The following is a 15303-nucleotide window of genomic DNA, read 5'->3' as shown; positions in this document are numbered from 1 at the left end:
AATTAAGCCTGGCACTTATTAGCGGAATTTAATGGTATATCGGGAAGACAGAAGAGAGAGTAACAACGCTTAATTTTCCTTCACGCTTTTGTTTTATTATGACTGTATACATCACTTCTCTGCAATTTCGAAGCATAGAATACTAAACTACATACAGTCAGGCATGTGTAGTCCTCTAACAGACACACATGCTGGCAGGGCAGTTGCCAACCGCACAATTACTAACGCACCATGCATCCATGTTGGCATTCCCTGTCCACGCGCCTGTCGCCTTGCAGCCTCCGGATCCACCACCTCCACCGCCGGTAGTCGGATTTGGAGGAGCCGTGGTCGTCACCGGCTTAGGGGGGTTAGTGACTGGGCCGTCTGTCACCGGGGGTTGGGTCCCTGGGGAAAATGTTGGCTGCACTCCTGTTGTGAGGTAGTCCTTAACGGCGTTCATCAGTGGGTACTTGCCTTGTCCGCAGTGCTCTCCGGAGAAGTCGTCCAGGTCAATGGCCCAGTACATGACACCACGGAGGGAATTCTTCTTCACTACGTTATCGATCTTGTAAATCAGACTCTTGGGATTATCATATCCTACCCAGTCCTTTCCTTTATAGCCATATGGCGCCTTGGCTGCGTTGTTTTCCACCACAGTAAGACCCATTTTGCAAATCTCAAAGTACGCCAGGAACCCTTCAGCACCAGTGTACTTTCCCTTGGGTGTGTACGTGTAGTCTCGGCCAACTCCTAGGCCATTGTTTCCTGGGTTTGCAAGGCCAAATGCCCGTCCGTATGTCCCTAAGCCGAGGACGATCTTGTTGGCTGGCATTCCATTCCTGATACCCGGCTTCTCCCAGGTGTCTCTGTTGTTCATCCAGTACCAGATTGCAAATGGAAGCGTGAGCTTGTCACCTTCAGGTCCCATAGCGGTGTGGTGACCGGTTTTTGATTCCCACGTACCGTGAAGGTCGTACGTCATGACATTGATCCAGTCCAGTGGCTTGGAGATCCCCTCGATGTCGTACGCTCCTTTGATAGTCCAAAGTCCAGCTGCCACTGCTGCGGTTAACAGCAAGCGTTCCTTCCCAGAAGCCTTGGCTTCGGCCTCAAATGCCTCTCTCAGTTCATTGCAGAGAAGAGTGAACCGTCCTTTGTCACTTTTTGGAGATCCACCACGCATGCCTGGGTACTCCCAGTCTAGATCCAAACCATCGAATCCAAACTGCCTCAAAGTGTCAATGGCCGACTTTATGAAGATGGCACGTTTCTCTTTCGTCGCCACCATCTTGGAGAACGGGCTGTCCTTTTCTTCATGGGTCCAACCACCAACAGCAATCTGGGTTTTGAGTTTTGGGTTGACTTTCTTTAGCGCGTTGATTCTATTGTAAAGGTCATGATCGTTTTCTTCATATTTTTCCATTTTATGTGTGGTGCGGCTGACTTTGGCAAATGAGTGAATCACATGAGTACAGAGGAAAGGATCGATGTCTTCAGGCCAGAACGTTGCTCCTTTGGGTCGATACTGGGACCAGTTGGTGTAATAGCACACTCTGACATACTCAGAAGTCGCCGACTGGAAATACAGCACACAGCCAAGGAACAGAAGGAGTAAAACACGATTCATTTTGACTCGGCTAAGGTAGACGGGTCTGTGATTCAGTCAAAGCCACAACCTATTTTTTAAAGATAAGGGATGTTTACATATGTCGACAACAAGAGTGATAAGGTTGTCAAATGTCTAGATGCATGTTGGATCTGCTGGCTGCCTTGGTTCACCTGTAAAACAGCTGAAAAAACTCGTGTAATAGTTTGAAATAATGGTTGACGTTTCGCCGTCTAATGTCAGTTGGCTACGTAAATAAAACAAAGATGTTTTACAAAAATGCGCTTCTAGATATGGAAGTGACAGTTTGCAGAAAAGGTGCAATTGAGCATATGAAATACAGGAGGGTTTGCTTTTGCTTCATTCTTTATCCCACTAATAATTTGGTAGACCGTTGAAAAGCAGTTCTTTCATGTTCTGTTAGCCTAAACGTTTATTCAGTCTCAAAGTATTTTTGTGATATCGCATTCGGCCATATTATAAAAATTTTGAGGACGCTATTTTGAAGTCTCGAAATTATTTTATATAGAAGTTATATTGGCAATGGCGTTAAGAAGACACCGAAACGTCGAGTTTTTTCTTTAGTTCGCTTTTGCATGATGTCAGAAATGTATCGTTTCTATGGAGGCTGATAAAAAGCAACCTTTAATAGCCCTGGACCATATTAGAAAACCAATTTGCAGTGCTAAAAGGACTTATTTTAGAAGTACCGCTTTTCAAGAGAATGATTGGGTGCAGGTTGGACATTTCAGAAATTGTAAAAAATATATATTGTTTTAATAGTTGCTTAACAAGGGACTCGTGTATAAATAACGAAAATAACACAAAGTTTCCGGTATTTTGATTGGCTGATAGTTTTTGGATGGTTACTAGAAGAGGGCATATACAAAAATGGCGCGAATTTATGGCAACTGCGATGTGTCATTTGCAATGGCAGTCGATTACTTATGCTTAAAACAACAAATTGACACCAATACGGCATACTGAGAGGTAGCCAACATTCCCAAAGAATTGATAGTTAAAAGTACCTTGTCTTATGAGCATAAACTTTATGGGAGTAAAGTTTGGACAAAAATACAGAAATCCATAGTCTTCATACATATGTTATGGTAGAATCCGCCTGGGGAGTCCCATTTTAGCAATGATATCATAGACAAGTGTGATGGCCCAGGGAATATATATAGAGTCTCCAATAATCGTTTTTTAGCTGAGAAATAAAATTCAATGTGCCAAATACTTTATTAGATTATAGGTTTAATATTTGCTCGCTCCCCACGCTACCAAAGAAACAAAGCCCTGTTTGTCAAGAATATCAAACTCTTTTGTGATGATAATCACATTTATTGGTCAATTAATAGAATGAAATACACTTTTAGCTTGAAATGTAAGCACAATCTGCTGTGTCTCTAGCTAGGTGCACTTGCAATGTGTTGCCGGGCAATTACCAAGGGCGCAATTCGACACACACCAGGCATCCATCCCAGCATTGCCGGTCCAAGCGCCAGTAGCAACGCAGTTTCCTCCCGTGCCTCCCCCTGTGGTCGGAGGAACTGGTGGAGCTTGAGTAGTGACAGGTGGAGGTGGTGGTTGTGTAGTAACGGGGGGAGGTGGAGGGGCTTGTGTGGTCACAGGAGGCGGTGGAGCTTGTGTGGTCACAGGAGGTGGTGGAGCTTGTGTGGTCACTGGAGGCGGTGGAGTGCTCACCGGAGGCGGAGGGGGCTGCACTCCAGATGTGAGGTACTTCTTTACGGCGTTCATCAGCGGGTACTTGCCTTGTCCACAATGCTGTCCGGAGAAGTCGTCCAAGTCAATGGCCCAAAACATGACACCACGGAGGGAATTCTTCTTCACAACGTTATCGATCTTGTATATTAAACTCTTTGGGTTGTCGAATCCTACCCAATCTTTATCCTTGTAACCGTATGGAGCCATGGCTTTGTTCTTTTCTACAACCGTCAGACCCCTATTGCAGATCTCATAATACGCCAGAAAGCCCTCAGCGCCTGTGTACTTTCCTTTGGGAGTGTATTGGTAATCACGTGCTGCGTCAAGACCATTCGTCGCTGGGCTTGCTAAACCAAACGCGCGACCGTATGTGCCCAGGCCGAGGACGATCTTATTGGCTGGCATTCCTTCCCTGATGCCTGGCTTCTCCCAGGTGTCTCTGTTGTTCATCCAGTACCAGACAGCGAAGGGAAGGGTGAGCTTGTCGCCTTCCGGTCCCATAGCAGTGTGATGTCCGGTCTTGTATTCCCACGTACCGTGAAGATCATATGTCATCAAGTTAATCCAGTCAAGGGGTTTGGCAATGGCGGCAATGTCGTAGGCCCCTTTGATAGTCCAAAGTCCAGCTGCGACTGCTGCAGTTAACAGCAAACGCTCCTTTCCAGAAGCCTTTGCTTCGGCCTCATATGCAGCTCTCAGTTCCTGGCAGAGAAGAGTGAACCGTCCTTTGTCACTTTTTGGAGAGCCACCACGCATGCCTGGGTACTCCCAGTCAAGATCCAAACCATCGAAACCAAATTTTCTCAGGATGTCAATGGTTGACTTGATGAAGATCGCACGTTTCTCTTTCGTCGCTACCATCTTGGAGAACGGGCTGTCCTTTTCTTCATGGGTCCATCCACCAACAGCAATCTGAGTTTTGAGCTTTGGGTTGACTTTCTTTAGCGCATTGATTCTTGTATACAACTCGTGGTCGTTGTCTTCGTAGATCTCCAATGTGTGAGTCGTTCGGCTGACTTTTGCAAAGGAGAACAGTATATGCGTGCAGAGGAAAGGATCGATGTCTTCAGGCCAGAACGTTCCTCCTTTGGGTCGATACTGGGACCAGTTGGTGTAGTAACATCCACGGACATACTCTGAAGCCACTGGCTGCAAATACAGCACACAGCCAAGGAAGACAAGAAGCAGTATGGATTTCATAGTTGCGCCGCTATGTCCTCACTGCAAACTAAAACAGGCACTTCAACTGTGGTGATCTTTATTGCTAAAACCGCGCGTGTAGTCAACTGTTGTCACATGACTCGTGATGTTTCTATGTTATCTAAGGCGTGAGACGTGGTTGTTGTTCTTCTGTCAAAAAGTAGGCTCAGTTGTTCAAGCATGCCGTGTCCACATTTCACGTCTGTGAAATACTGGTTTGATACGCGACAGTTAGGTCAAATATTACTGTGCTACTTTCTTTCGCGCAAGTGTAGCATCTTGACTGAATTTGATTGTTTTCTACTTTATTGAGAAATCGTTTAACTGTTTAACAGTGATGTAGTTTCGTCCTTGATCCGATGCACTATGCACTGTGTATTTTGTTACAGGTGTAAGCGAGAGTGTCACCTGTTTGCAAAACACAGAAGAACAAGGTGTTTAAACATGCCATAAACGTACTACGGATAACTGTCAACAAAAGCTTTTGTATTGAGTTTTCATGGCATGTTTACCAAACACGACTGGGATACTTGTCATGCATTTGTCATATGTGCACTACAGATGAGGGAAATGCAAGAAAACGGCCACCTACTGTCAACAAACGTTTTTCATTGAGATTTCCAGGCATGCTTGTCAAAAACCATTGGTTTTGTTTTTTAACATGTCAAAATTGTGCTACAGATTTGCGCAATGTAGAAAGAGGGCTTCTGTCAAAAAGTCTTGTTTATTCAGTTCTCCTGGCATGACTGTCATACATTGTAGGATAAGACGCTCAAAAACATGCCATTTGTATACTACAAGTGTAAACTGCTCCTGTCAACTCAAGTTTTTTTATTGAGTTTTCCTGACATCTTTGGTCATTTTGTTGATTTTTGTCTACAGGTGTTGCTGTCATGATATCGCGAGTAAGTGTACATTTTACTACCTATTTGAAACAGTTTTCAGTTCTTCTAATAGTTTTTGAAACCAGTGAAGGCTTTCAAATTGGCGTAGATTTGTTTATCCTATTTGTACAGTATATAATACAATAGATCCATAGATCCTATTTGGAAATATCTGAGCTCACTGAGCAGTTCTAATTTATCAAGCAAGCCTTCCACAGAACGATGATTTCGTTACAGTTTCCTAAGTAACAGCAAAATATTACTAAATCAGTTACTCCAAAGCAAACTAAATATTGCAAAAAGAAGAAAATCGAGCACATAATGTTAAATGAATATGATTCTAGTGCTTTCTAAGTCCTGAAATCAGCTTTTTATAATTCTCATTTTAACTACTCTAGAAATTTTGACAACATTCCAGTCTCTTTGAGGGACAGAACTGTTAATAGTAGTGTTTGATAAGTAAGATGATCATGAAAAGCCAAATAAGATTATGCTATTTATTTTTTCCACTGAGTAGGTTTTAGTGCATGCTCGTTTTCACAACTACCATCAGCTTTTATTACCAAGTCTGCCCCGGAGGGAGAAAACATTAATTATGTGAAACTACGCTCGTGTGAAGCCTGGTACTTAAAATAAAAATAAGAAAAAAAAAATTGAAAAACTCTTCGCTCTTTTCGCAAGGTCTAAGCGTCTAACGTGCTCAGCTTCACGCTCACTTTCATGAATTTTTTTAATTTTTTCATCGTCATGCTATTTTTTGAGGCTACTGTTCGTGATGTCGTTCACTGAGTGGGAGGCGGAGTTGAAATGTTTTGCTACGAGAAACTCCGGAGACCTATTGTAGGTGAAATGTTGGATCCTTAAAAAAGGTGCAGGGTCGATCAAAGCGAGTGTACTGTAAGAAGTTTTAACACTTATGACTCAAGTTCTCGGTTGGACAATACATCTTTTGGGCTTCTATTGATTTAACTGTGATCTGCGGAGTTCTTCTCAAAATGCGGCAAAATGTGGACCATTGCAGGTATGACAAAGAAAGACCAACAGGAGGTTAAACATATTTTTAAAATATAATTCTTCACAGCAAATATGTATTTATGGAATGCTGGGTAGGTAAACGGCTTTGGAATTTCTTTCAGTAAGTGATGAATAGGCAGGAAGAACAGAAGAGAAATTAAGGGCGCTTTCAATTTGTCAGAACTGGCCGGTCAGTCTAGTGGTTTTAAATGTGAAATGGGCCTTTTCGCGAGATTATCCACAAATCCACCATAACAATGTATAATATTTATATGTTGACTGGCTTGATGGTACATATCTGACTATCAACGGAATTCAATTCTCGAATTTAACGGTCTGGCCGGCCAGTTCTTACAAATGCAAAGCGCCCTAAAAGAGTTTAAACAACGCTTTATTGCCTTAACACTTTCATTTTATTATGACTGAGTATTTCACTTCTCTACAGCTGTAAAACACCAGACATTAAACTTGACATAGTCAGGCACATTGAATCCCCTAACAGACGCATATGTCAGCAGGGCAGTTGCCAAGCGCACAATTACTAACGCACCATGCATCCATGTTGGCATTCCCTGTCCACGCACCTGTCGCTTTGCAGCCCCCAGATCCACCACCTCCACCGCCGGTCGTCGGATTTGGAGGAGCCGTGGTCGTCACCACCGGCTTAGCAGTAGTCACAACTGGCTTAGCAGTAGTAGTAACTGGGCCGTCTGTAACCGGGGGCTGGGTCCCTGGGGTGAATGTTGGCTGCACTCCTGTTGTGAGGTAGTCCTTTACGGCATTCATTAGCGGGTACTTGCCTTGTCCGCAGTGCTGTCCAGAGAAGTCGTCCAAGTCAATGGCCCAGAACATGACACCACGGAGGGAATTCTTCTTGACTACGTTATCGATCTTGTAAATTAAACTCTTTGGGTTGTCGAATCCTACCCAATCTTTGTCCTTGTAACCGTATGGAGCCATGGCTTTGTTCTTTTCCACAACCGTCAGACCCCTCTTGCAGATCTCATAATACGCCAGAAAGCCCTCAGCGCCTGTGTACTTTCCTTTGGGAGTGTATTGGTAATCACGTGCTGCGTCAAGACCATTCGTCGCTGGGCTTGCTAAACCAAACGAGCGACCGTATGTGCCCAGGCCGAGGACGATCTTATTGGCTGGCATTCCTTCCCTGATGCCCGGCTTCTCCCAGGTGTCTCTGTTGTTCATCCAGTACCAGACAGCGAATGGAAGCGTGAGCTTGTCGCCTTCTGGTCCCATAGCAGTGTGATGTCCGGTCTTGTATTCCCACGTACCGTGAAGGTCATATGTCATCAAGTTGATCCAGTCCAGGGGTTTGGCAATGGCGGCAATGTCGTAGGCGTCCTTGATAGTCCAAAGTCCAGCTGCAACTGCTGCCGTTAACAGCAAGCGTTCCTTTCCAGAAGCCTTGGCTTCGGCCTCATATGCATCTCTCAGTTCATTGCAGAGGAGAGTGAACCGTCCTTTGTCACTTTTTGGAGAGCCACCACGCGTTCCAGGGTACTCCCAGTCAAGATCCAAACCATCGAATCCAAACTTCCTCAAGGTGTCAATGGTTGACTTGATGAAGATCGCACGTTTCTCTTTCGTCGCCACCATCTTGGAGAACGGGCTGTCCTTTTCTTCATGGGCCCATCCACCAACAGCAATCTGGGTTTTAAGCTTTGGGTTGACTTTCTTTAGTGCGTTGATTCTGTTATACAAGTCGTGGTCGTTGTCTTCGTAGATCTCCAATGTGTGAGTCGTTCGGCTGACTTTCGCAAAGGAGAACAGTATATGGGTGCAGAGGAAGGGATCGATATCTTCAGGCCAGAACGTTCCTCCTTTGGGTCGATACTGGGACCAGTTGGTGTAGTAACATCCACGGACATACTCTGAAGCCACTGGCTGCAAATACAACACACAGCCAAGGAACAGAAGAAACAGTATGGATTTCATTCTCACGCCTTTGCAGCAAACTATATAAAGCACTTAACAAGTGATCTTTATAGCTAAAACCGTGTGTAGTCAGTCAATCGTCATATGACACGTGATGTCCAAGGCGCGACATGTGGTTGATGTCCTCCTGTCAAAAAATAGGCTCAGTTGTTCGAAGATGTCAGGTGCACCTTACACTTGTGCTACTGGTTTGATAGGTGACATTTTTGTCAAAAATGTGCTATTTTGCAATTTTGTTGGAGTAAGAGCAGTTCTTCCTTTTTTTCAGGTTAGTTGGGTGGGCGGGGCACCCTAGCGAGCGTCTCCTTGTGCGAGGCGATTTTCGCGCACAGTCGTGTGCCCCCACTCGACATCGTTTTGAACCCTTAAAAAATAAGGGACTATTCGTAGTTCACGCTTGTCGCCATAGGCGTACGGGCACCTTCGGTCTTGGGGGGGCGGAGACCTTTTTGCCCGAAAAAAATGGCATGGGTTGAAAGCCGAAAAAGAGGCTTATAAAATAGAAAATAAAACGTGCATTGAAATAGTTGTGTACAAACTTCGCCTGCTTGCTTTAAGTTCTTTTATTAATTCCGTGGCGTCGTCCGAAGGTGTCAATACACTGAATCCTTTTTCGGAAATATTTTATTTATTCATTTTAGTTCAGCAGAAATTAAATTAATTTTAGGGAGCCAATTTACATTGTTCCCCTCCCCATCATTTGAAAGTAATAGAAAATCGTGTAAAACATTCAGGGATGATTGGTTTTAAATAATTTCGTTCAAAGTTTTAAGCTAGCCTTGAGAACTAAACATCTGAGTCGAAAGCATTAGCTTCATCACATTTATAACAGCTTTGTTTCAAGGTCTTGCACTAAATCCACCGTGTGCAAATGCTCAAGCTATGGAAAAGCTTATTGCAACTGAATCTAACTAGGGGGTCACGCAGAATTTGCGAGAAAAATCGAACATGATTATAGCAATTTGCGAGAGGAAACGAAAGCAGATGAATGAGAAATTTGGACTTTTGAATCACAAAGTTCGGTATATTTCCAATACTTTTCCTGTTGATGAAATTCGTTTTGAACGTAATATTGACTCGACTTTTTGGCTTATTTTCTATTTTTTTCTCTAGACTTATTGCCCGAATTCTATGCATTTTGCCCGAAAAATTTTGGCACTGGGGGGGCTGCAGCCCCCCTCGCCCCCCCGCCTCGTACGCCTATGCTTGTCGCCAGTTTGCTTCATTGTGCGTTTTTAACGATTAGTATTGTAAATAGTCGATTATTCTTAGATATATTTGTCTACAATACTGACGAATGGTTTAGCTATTAAAAGCAGTTTTAAAGGTGGTGTATTTTTTCTCCTGAATCAATGCACTGTCTGCTGTAGTGTTCGTATTTTGTTACAGGTGTGAGTCAGGGTTTCACCTGTTTGTCAAACACTAGTGCTCAGTGGTGCTGGACAGACGTGTAAACTCCCCGGGAAACACAGGTAGACGACTATTGTCGACTAGAGGTTTTTTCATTGAGTTCCCTGGCATGTTTATCATAGACTGTGTCAGGAGGTATTTAAACATGCCATATGCGTTCTACAGATGTGTGACATACAAGTAAACGACTACATGTACTGTCAACAAAGGCTTAGTTTTATTTACTTTTTTCTGGCATGTTTACCATACACTGTAGGATAAGGTGTTCAAATATGTAATTTGCCAACTACAGAAATGCGAAATAAAAGTAAACGACTTTTGACAACCAAAGGTTTTTTTTTTATCGAGTTGCCCTGACACGTTTAGTGGTTTTGTAGACTTTTGTTCACAGGTGTTGCTGTCATTTCGCATCTGTGAAAGGGAATCTTTGAGAACGGCTTAACCTCTACTCTCTCTATTTTTTTTTATTGTTTTTTAGTTTTTGAATGAGTAGTTAAAACCACTTTGGCCTTTAAAATTGGGGTAGATTTGTCATTGTAGGGAGTCAGCAGTTTTAATCATGTTAACTACGGATGAGGAAGCCCGTCACAGAACTGTAAATTTTTTTGCTTCTTTGTGTTACTTAACTATTGCTTTCCAATTTGTTTTTATTAACCTTTTATAAAATAGCTCTGTCTAAAGACATGTTTTCTGCGTGGCTTAGTTCTGGACAGATTTTTTGGAAAGTTGGAAACAACCTATTTTTTAAAATAAAATTATTTTAAAAGGTAATTCTTTGTAGATCTGTATACCTTTGTAGATCTTTCTTGCTTCTTCGACTTTTTCCTATGACACGAGAAAAAAGCGAAGTGTTGTGAAAATTGAAAGGCCTGTTTTCTGTTTCATAGTTTCTTTTACTCTCTCGATAGTTTGAAGGTCATCATCAACAACCAAATTGCAACTCGTGTTTAATAATGTTTTTATAATCTCATCACACATAAACAATCGCTCAAGGGATCCAAGGACTAAAAATGTCAACAAAAAAGATGACAGCTAAAACTTATCACAGCTAAACTTTAGAATATCAGACAAAATTGCAGTTTAAAGTGAAAATAATAATACTGTTTGTGCTTTTGATTAACTTTTTACTGATGGGACGCGATTGTTAGTGTGGGTCAGGTGTGTTTGCAACCAAATAGTTGATAGGATTGAGCTGATGCTGTTCTCTCCGTACATGGCAAATTAGAGGGGTCGGGGGGCATGCTCCCCCGGGAAAATTTTAATTTTCAGAACCTCAGAAATGCTATTTTAAGCTTGAAGGAGTGGACCATTCAACTGGATTACAGAACTGGAATGCTGTCTCATAGACCAGGTTTCATATTCTTTATAAAAGAATCATAAATGCCAAATAAGGACAATAATAATTTTAATTATTTTTTATTGTTAAATGCTGTTAAAAACTACCGGTAAGCAATACCATTCTGTTAATTTAAGCAAAACAATTTTTGATCATCTACATACCTACATTTAAAGCTCGAATATATACAAGCAAAGATGGAGATAAAAATCCAATGTTTTGGAGTTTTCATGATGCCCTTTTTTAAGGTAACTAATGATGAACTTTATGGATTGTCCCTGTAATATGAGGGACGGGGGGTAGCCAAGTGGTAAGTGTGCTGGACTCCAGATCAAGAGGTCCGTGTAAGAGCCCTAGGCAGGGTAACTGTGTTGTTTTCTTGGACAAGACACAGTGCCCCTCTCCACTCAGCCATGACTTGCATGGGTGCCAGTACAAGCACTGGTACTGACGCCCACACAGCTCACAGCTTTGCCACTTGAATTTTGCAATACCTATTTCTACATTAATCTCATGGATTTTAGGGCAAGAAAGCGATTGGTTGCAGTCAAAAAATTTGGAAAATCTATTAACTTGTTCAAACAAAAAGTGGAGGGGCACAGGCCTACCCAATCCCTTCCTATTTTAGAATCTCAAAATTGTATAATTTTTTACAAAGAAGTGTTGCCTCCATTTATCACATGGTAAAATATGCATAACAAGTGGGAAGCCTGGTGCCTAATGGGTAGTGCACCAGACTCAGGATTGAATGATTCAGGTTCGAGCCCTGGCCTGGGCACTTGTGTTCTTGGGCACTTTTCTCTTGATTTGCCTCTCTTCACCCAGGTGTATAAACGGGTACAGGCGAAATACAACGCCGGGGGATAACCCTGCGATGGACTAGCATCCCAAACTATGATTTATTTCGGTTTGCTGTTGGCTACATAATAAATTACAGGTTCCTGAGGAATAGTCCAAATTATACCAGTAAAAATTTGAATTATTCAGAACCTCAGTAACACCTATGGATATGCACTATTGTAGATGCTGCCATTAAAAAAAATAATTGTTTTTGTACACTCTTGTTGAGTTTGAACCTGCTTGGACTGTTCTTAATAACTGTCTCCCAAGTCAATGTCTTATCATAAAAATTCAATAATTTTAACAGCCAGAGTGCTAATCTTATTTTTGGAGCTCAAGGGACTGAGCATGTACTTCTTTTTAACACAAAAAGATCTGAACGGTGTAAAATATAAGTGGGTTTAGACATTTAGAAGCCCAGTTCTTTCATAATGCAGTGATATTAGAGCAGTTCAGAAGGAAGAAATACCATGGATTATCTCAAGGATGTGGCTGTATGTATTTAAACAGAAAAGCGTGCACATATGGGAATAGTGGCTATTATGTAAAAGGGGCGCTTACTGGTGTAGAGGAGCTTCCTAGGCAAAAGTCCCTGGGACACTTAAAGGAATAGTGCTCAGTGACAAACTCCTTGTGTTAAACCTCACTGTTAATTTTTCGCCCCCTTCCCCCCAAGGATTATAGCTCATTAAAAAAAAAAAATCCCATAGGGAGGGGCCGGTGCTTATTAGAAAGGGGATGCTTTTGGACTGGAAGACACTAAAAAATTGAATCATTATGGTATGTTAGCTGAGAGTTGAGGAAAAACCTCATGCAGCTCTTATCTCTCAAGTCTAGATGACTCTGACTTATTCTTATTCATGCTGAGGAGGCAGCGTGGCCGAGTGGTTAGGGTGCTGGACTTGAAATTCCAGAGGTCCTAGGTTCAAGTCCCATTCTGACCACTACCAGGAGTTGTTTCACGGTAGACCCCAAAAAAAAAAGTCTAAAACCCCCAAAAACAAAACAAAAAACCCCCCCCCAAAAATGGAAAAATGCTTTGTGGTCCCTGGACATGAGTTCAACTCCTTGGCCATACTTGTAAATAGCCAACTGGTTTGCCTCCTGCCAGTTGGGGTTTTTAAACTTGTTATATTTAATTTGAAATATTTGTTTCTAAAGTTTGAATGCTCAGCCCCATTAGCACTTGTACTAAATCAGTTACCGAGGATAAACAAATGTTATTTCTTTTTACCTTAGAAATCCAGGGCTTCATATTCACGTGTCATTTTGAATTTCAAAGACTAAGATGACTCAAGGAGTTACTTAGATGAAGTAACTTCTACTGTCCAAGGACTGCCAGCTAATGGTTCACCATTGATTCCAACTACTATAATGTGTTGGCCACAAATTTGTGGTGTATAGGTCACTTTGTATCTCCCATCCTTACTGTCTTCAATCTCTCTTTGTAACTGCTTCCCTGTAGGACTGTAAACACTGACTATAACTTTATTATCTGCACAGTAAAATCCTTCTCCCTTCTGATCTCTTGTGACGATTGTAAAGCAAATCTCATTACCAACCTTGGCTTCTGTTAAGAAATCGTCATCAAGGAAAGATTTTGAAGGGTCGGTGGAACGAACTACAATTTCACCCAAGCCAAATTTCTTAATTATTTCAGCAAAATCCTCATTTGGAACAAAGTTAATTTCAGGTGGTTTAAAACTGTCATCATCTTTAACATCTGTTATAGCTTGCTGATACTGCTCTGCAAAGGTAATGTGTTCTTGCAGAACCGGAAGAGGCAAATTACTTTGTAGTACCTTTTCCCCATATGTAACAAAATCTGTTAACACGGCTAAACGTGATGCCTGCTTTTCTTGCTGTGCTGCAAATGCAATTTGCTGTTCATTTCCAAGGTTATCTAACTTGGCCAGGGCTTCCTGTTCATATAACTTCAATTCTAGAATTGCTTCTTCTACATTCTTGTGAAGTTCTTTTTGAATTTCCGAGATATCCAATTTTACTGTAGCAGCACCCTTTTCTCGTCTTTTCACCTCTGCTTCGCATTCAGCTAATCGTGTTTTAAGCTGCTGTACAGTACCCATTATGTTCAATTTGCTTTGCTCAGAGGCACGATCGACTCCTTCGATGTTGTGTGTGTTGTGAAGTTCATCAACACACAGATTACATATACAAACATTACAGTCGTGGCAAAAATACTTCACTGGTTGCTTGTCGTGATCTTTCTGTCGACACATAACGGTACTGTTGATAATATCATCAAAATCCTGTTCTTTTAAGTCATGGATCAGTACAATGCGATGAGCTCGAGTGGATCTGTGACGTTTGTGCTCAGCTTGACAGATTTCACACAAGAAGTGCTCGCACTGAAAGCAGTAACTCAGTAAAGTTTTGCTCTGGTTGCAGTTCCAACAGATCTGTGTGCCAGATTTGGCAACTCCCAGCGACACGATTTCCCCCAGTCTATTAAGATAAATAGAAGTAGGAAGATCCTCAAATGTTCCTTCACTGGGAATCTTGACAGACGAGTTGCAAACTACGCAGTTGATATGCGATTTGTTGTCTTTTTCCGCCTCCATCGTCCTTTTGTTAAGACAGTTTAGACAAAAAGAATGCTGACAACGTAGAACTTTTGGTTCTTCAATTGTTTTGGAACACAGAGGGCATTTGGCTTCCTTTCTCAGCCGCTGAAAAAGAGCAGAAGTTTCTTCACCGTCAGCTTGAGCGGTAGCCATGTTTATAGCGCCCGCGTATGTCACGAGATAACGTCACGTGATCGCGTGACATGTCTTTACACTCACGCTGTTTCTTTTGTCTTAGGTTGCGCGAAAAAAAGAAACCTCGAAATTTTTTTTTGAAACATTCATTACTCAATATTCAAGAGTTTTGAAACATTAAACTAGGCAAACATATTATATTCAATAGATGCAGATCGGCTCGGAAGAATGCAAACGTTTCGGAGTGGGGATATGAGGGGGATTATTCTTGGTTTTCACGTGACGTCATAAAAAAAACCCAGAATTGCGAGACCTATGATTTTTAATCCTTCACTGGTTATCAGATGTCCAAAATATACATCTTCTTGAAGGTTTTCAGCTCGGTAGCATCCGCCGTCTTTAAGAAATAACATTTTGAATTTCGGAGTTTTGCGCCACACGACATCAGAATGGCCGCCTGAGGCGTAGACTATCTTGTAACTTTCTACAACCTGTAGTATTCTTGATTTGTTTGACTCAATAGCTTTGCATTTATATTTTGCAGCACGTGACAGTATCGTTACTTACATGGCAGTAAAATCCCCTAGGAACACCTCCCTAATACGCGTAGTTGACTCGGTTCAAAAGAGACCA

The 15303-nt window shown here is 42.0% G+C and overlaps 2 protein-coding genes and 1 pseudogene across 2 annotated transcripts; all 3 read right to left on the bottom strand.

Annotated features, from left to right (window-relative positions):
* Positions 1–73: 73 nt before the first annotated feature.
* Positions 74–4562, bottom strand: LOC144642149 (putative chitinase 10). The gene is made up of 2 exons (XM_078501140.1): positions 3000–4562; positions 74–1640 (listed from the first exon to the last, which is right to left on the bottom strand). Exons 1-2 carry the CDS (start codon positions 4511–4513, stop codon positions 176–178), a joined length of 2979 nt encoding a protein of 992 aa, XP_078357266.1. The 5' UTR covers positions 4514–4562; the 3' UTR covers positions 74–175.
* Positions 4563–6801: 2239 nt separating this feature from the next.
* On the bottom strand, positions 6802–8402 carry LOC144643007 (chitinase-3-like protein 1 pseudogene; annotated as a pseudogene).
* A 4545-nt stretch (positions 8403–12947) lies between these two features.
* Positions 12948–14688, bottom strand: LOC144643006 (E3 ubiquitin-protein ligase TRIM71-like). Its single transcript, XM_078502124.1, has one exon. It carries the CDS (start codon positions 14686–14688, stop codon positions 13252–13254), a length of 1437 nt encoding a protein of 478 aa, XP_078358250.1. The 3' UTR covers positions 12948–13251.
* Positions 14689–15303: the final 615 nt, after the last annotated feature.

The sequence above is a fragment of the Oculina patagonica genome, chromosome 2 (assembly GCF_052425735.1).
Source record: "Oculina patagonica isolate OP01 chromosome 2, crgOcupat, whole genome shotgun sequence".
In the NCBI taxonomy this organism is placed as follows: domain Eukaryota; kingdom Metazoa; phylum Cnidaria; class Anthozoa; order Scleractinia; family Oculinidae; genus Oculina; species Oculina patagonica.
The sequence above is the reverse complement of the archived record's forward strand: the minus strand, read 5'-3'. Positions and strand labels throughout refer to the sequence as shown.

Bases quoted from the DNA above. Each gene is read 5' to 3' on its own strand.
- LOC144643006 (XM_078502124.1), bottom strand. From the start codon at position 14,688: ATGGCTACCGCTCAAGCTGACGGTGAAGAAACTTCTGCTCTTTTTCAG.
- LOC144642149 (XM_078501140.1), bottom strand. From the start codon at position 4,513: ATGAAATCCATACTGCTTCTTGTCTTCCTTGGCTGTGTGCTGTATTTG. The intron at 1,641-2,999 runs GCTAGAGACACA...GCTTTGACTGAA, and splicing joins ACACATTGCAAGTGCACCTA to TCACAGACCCGTCTACCTTA.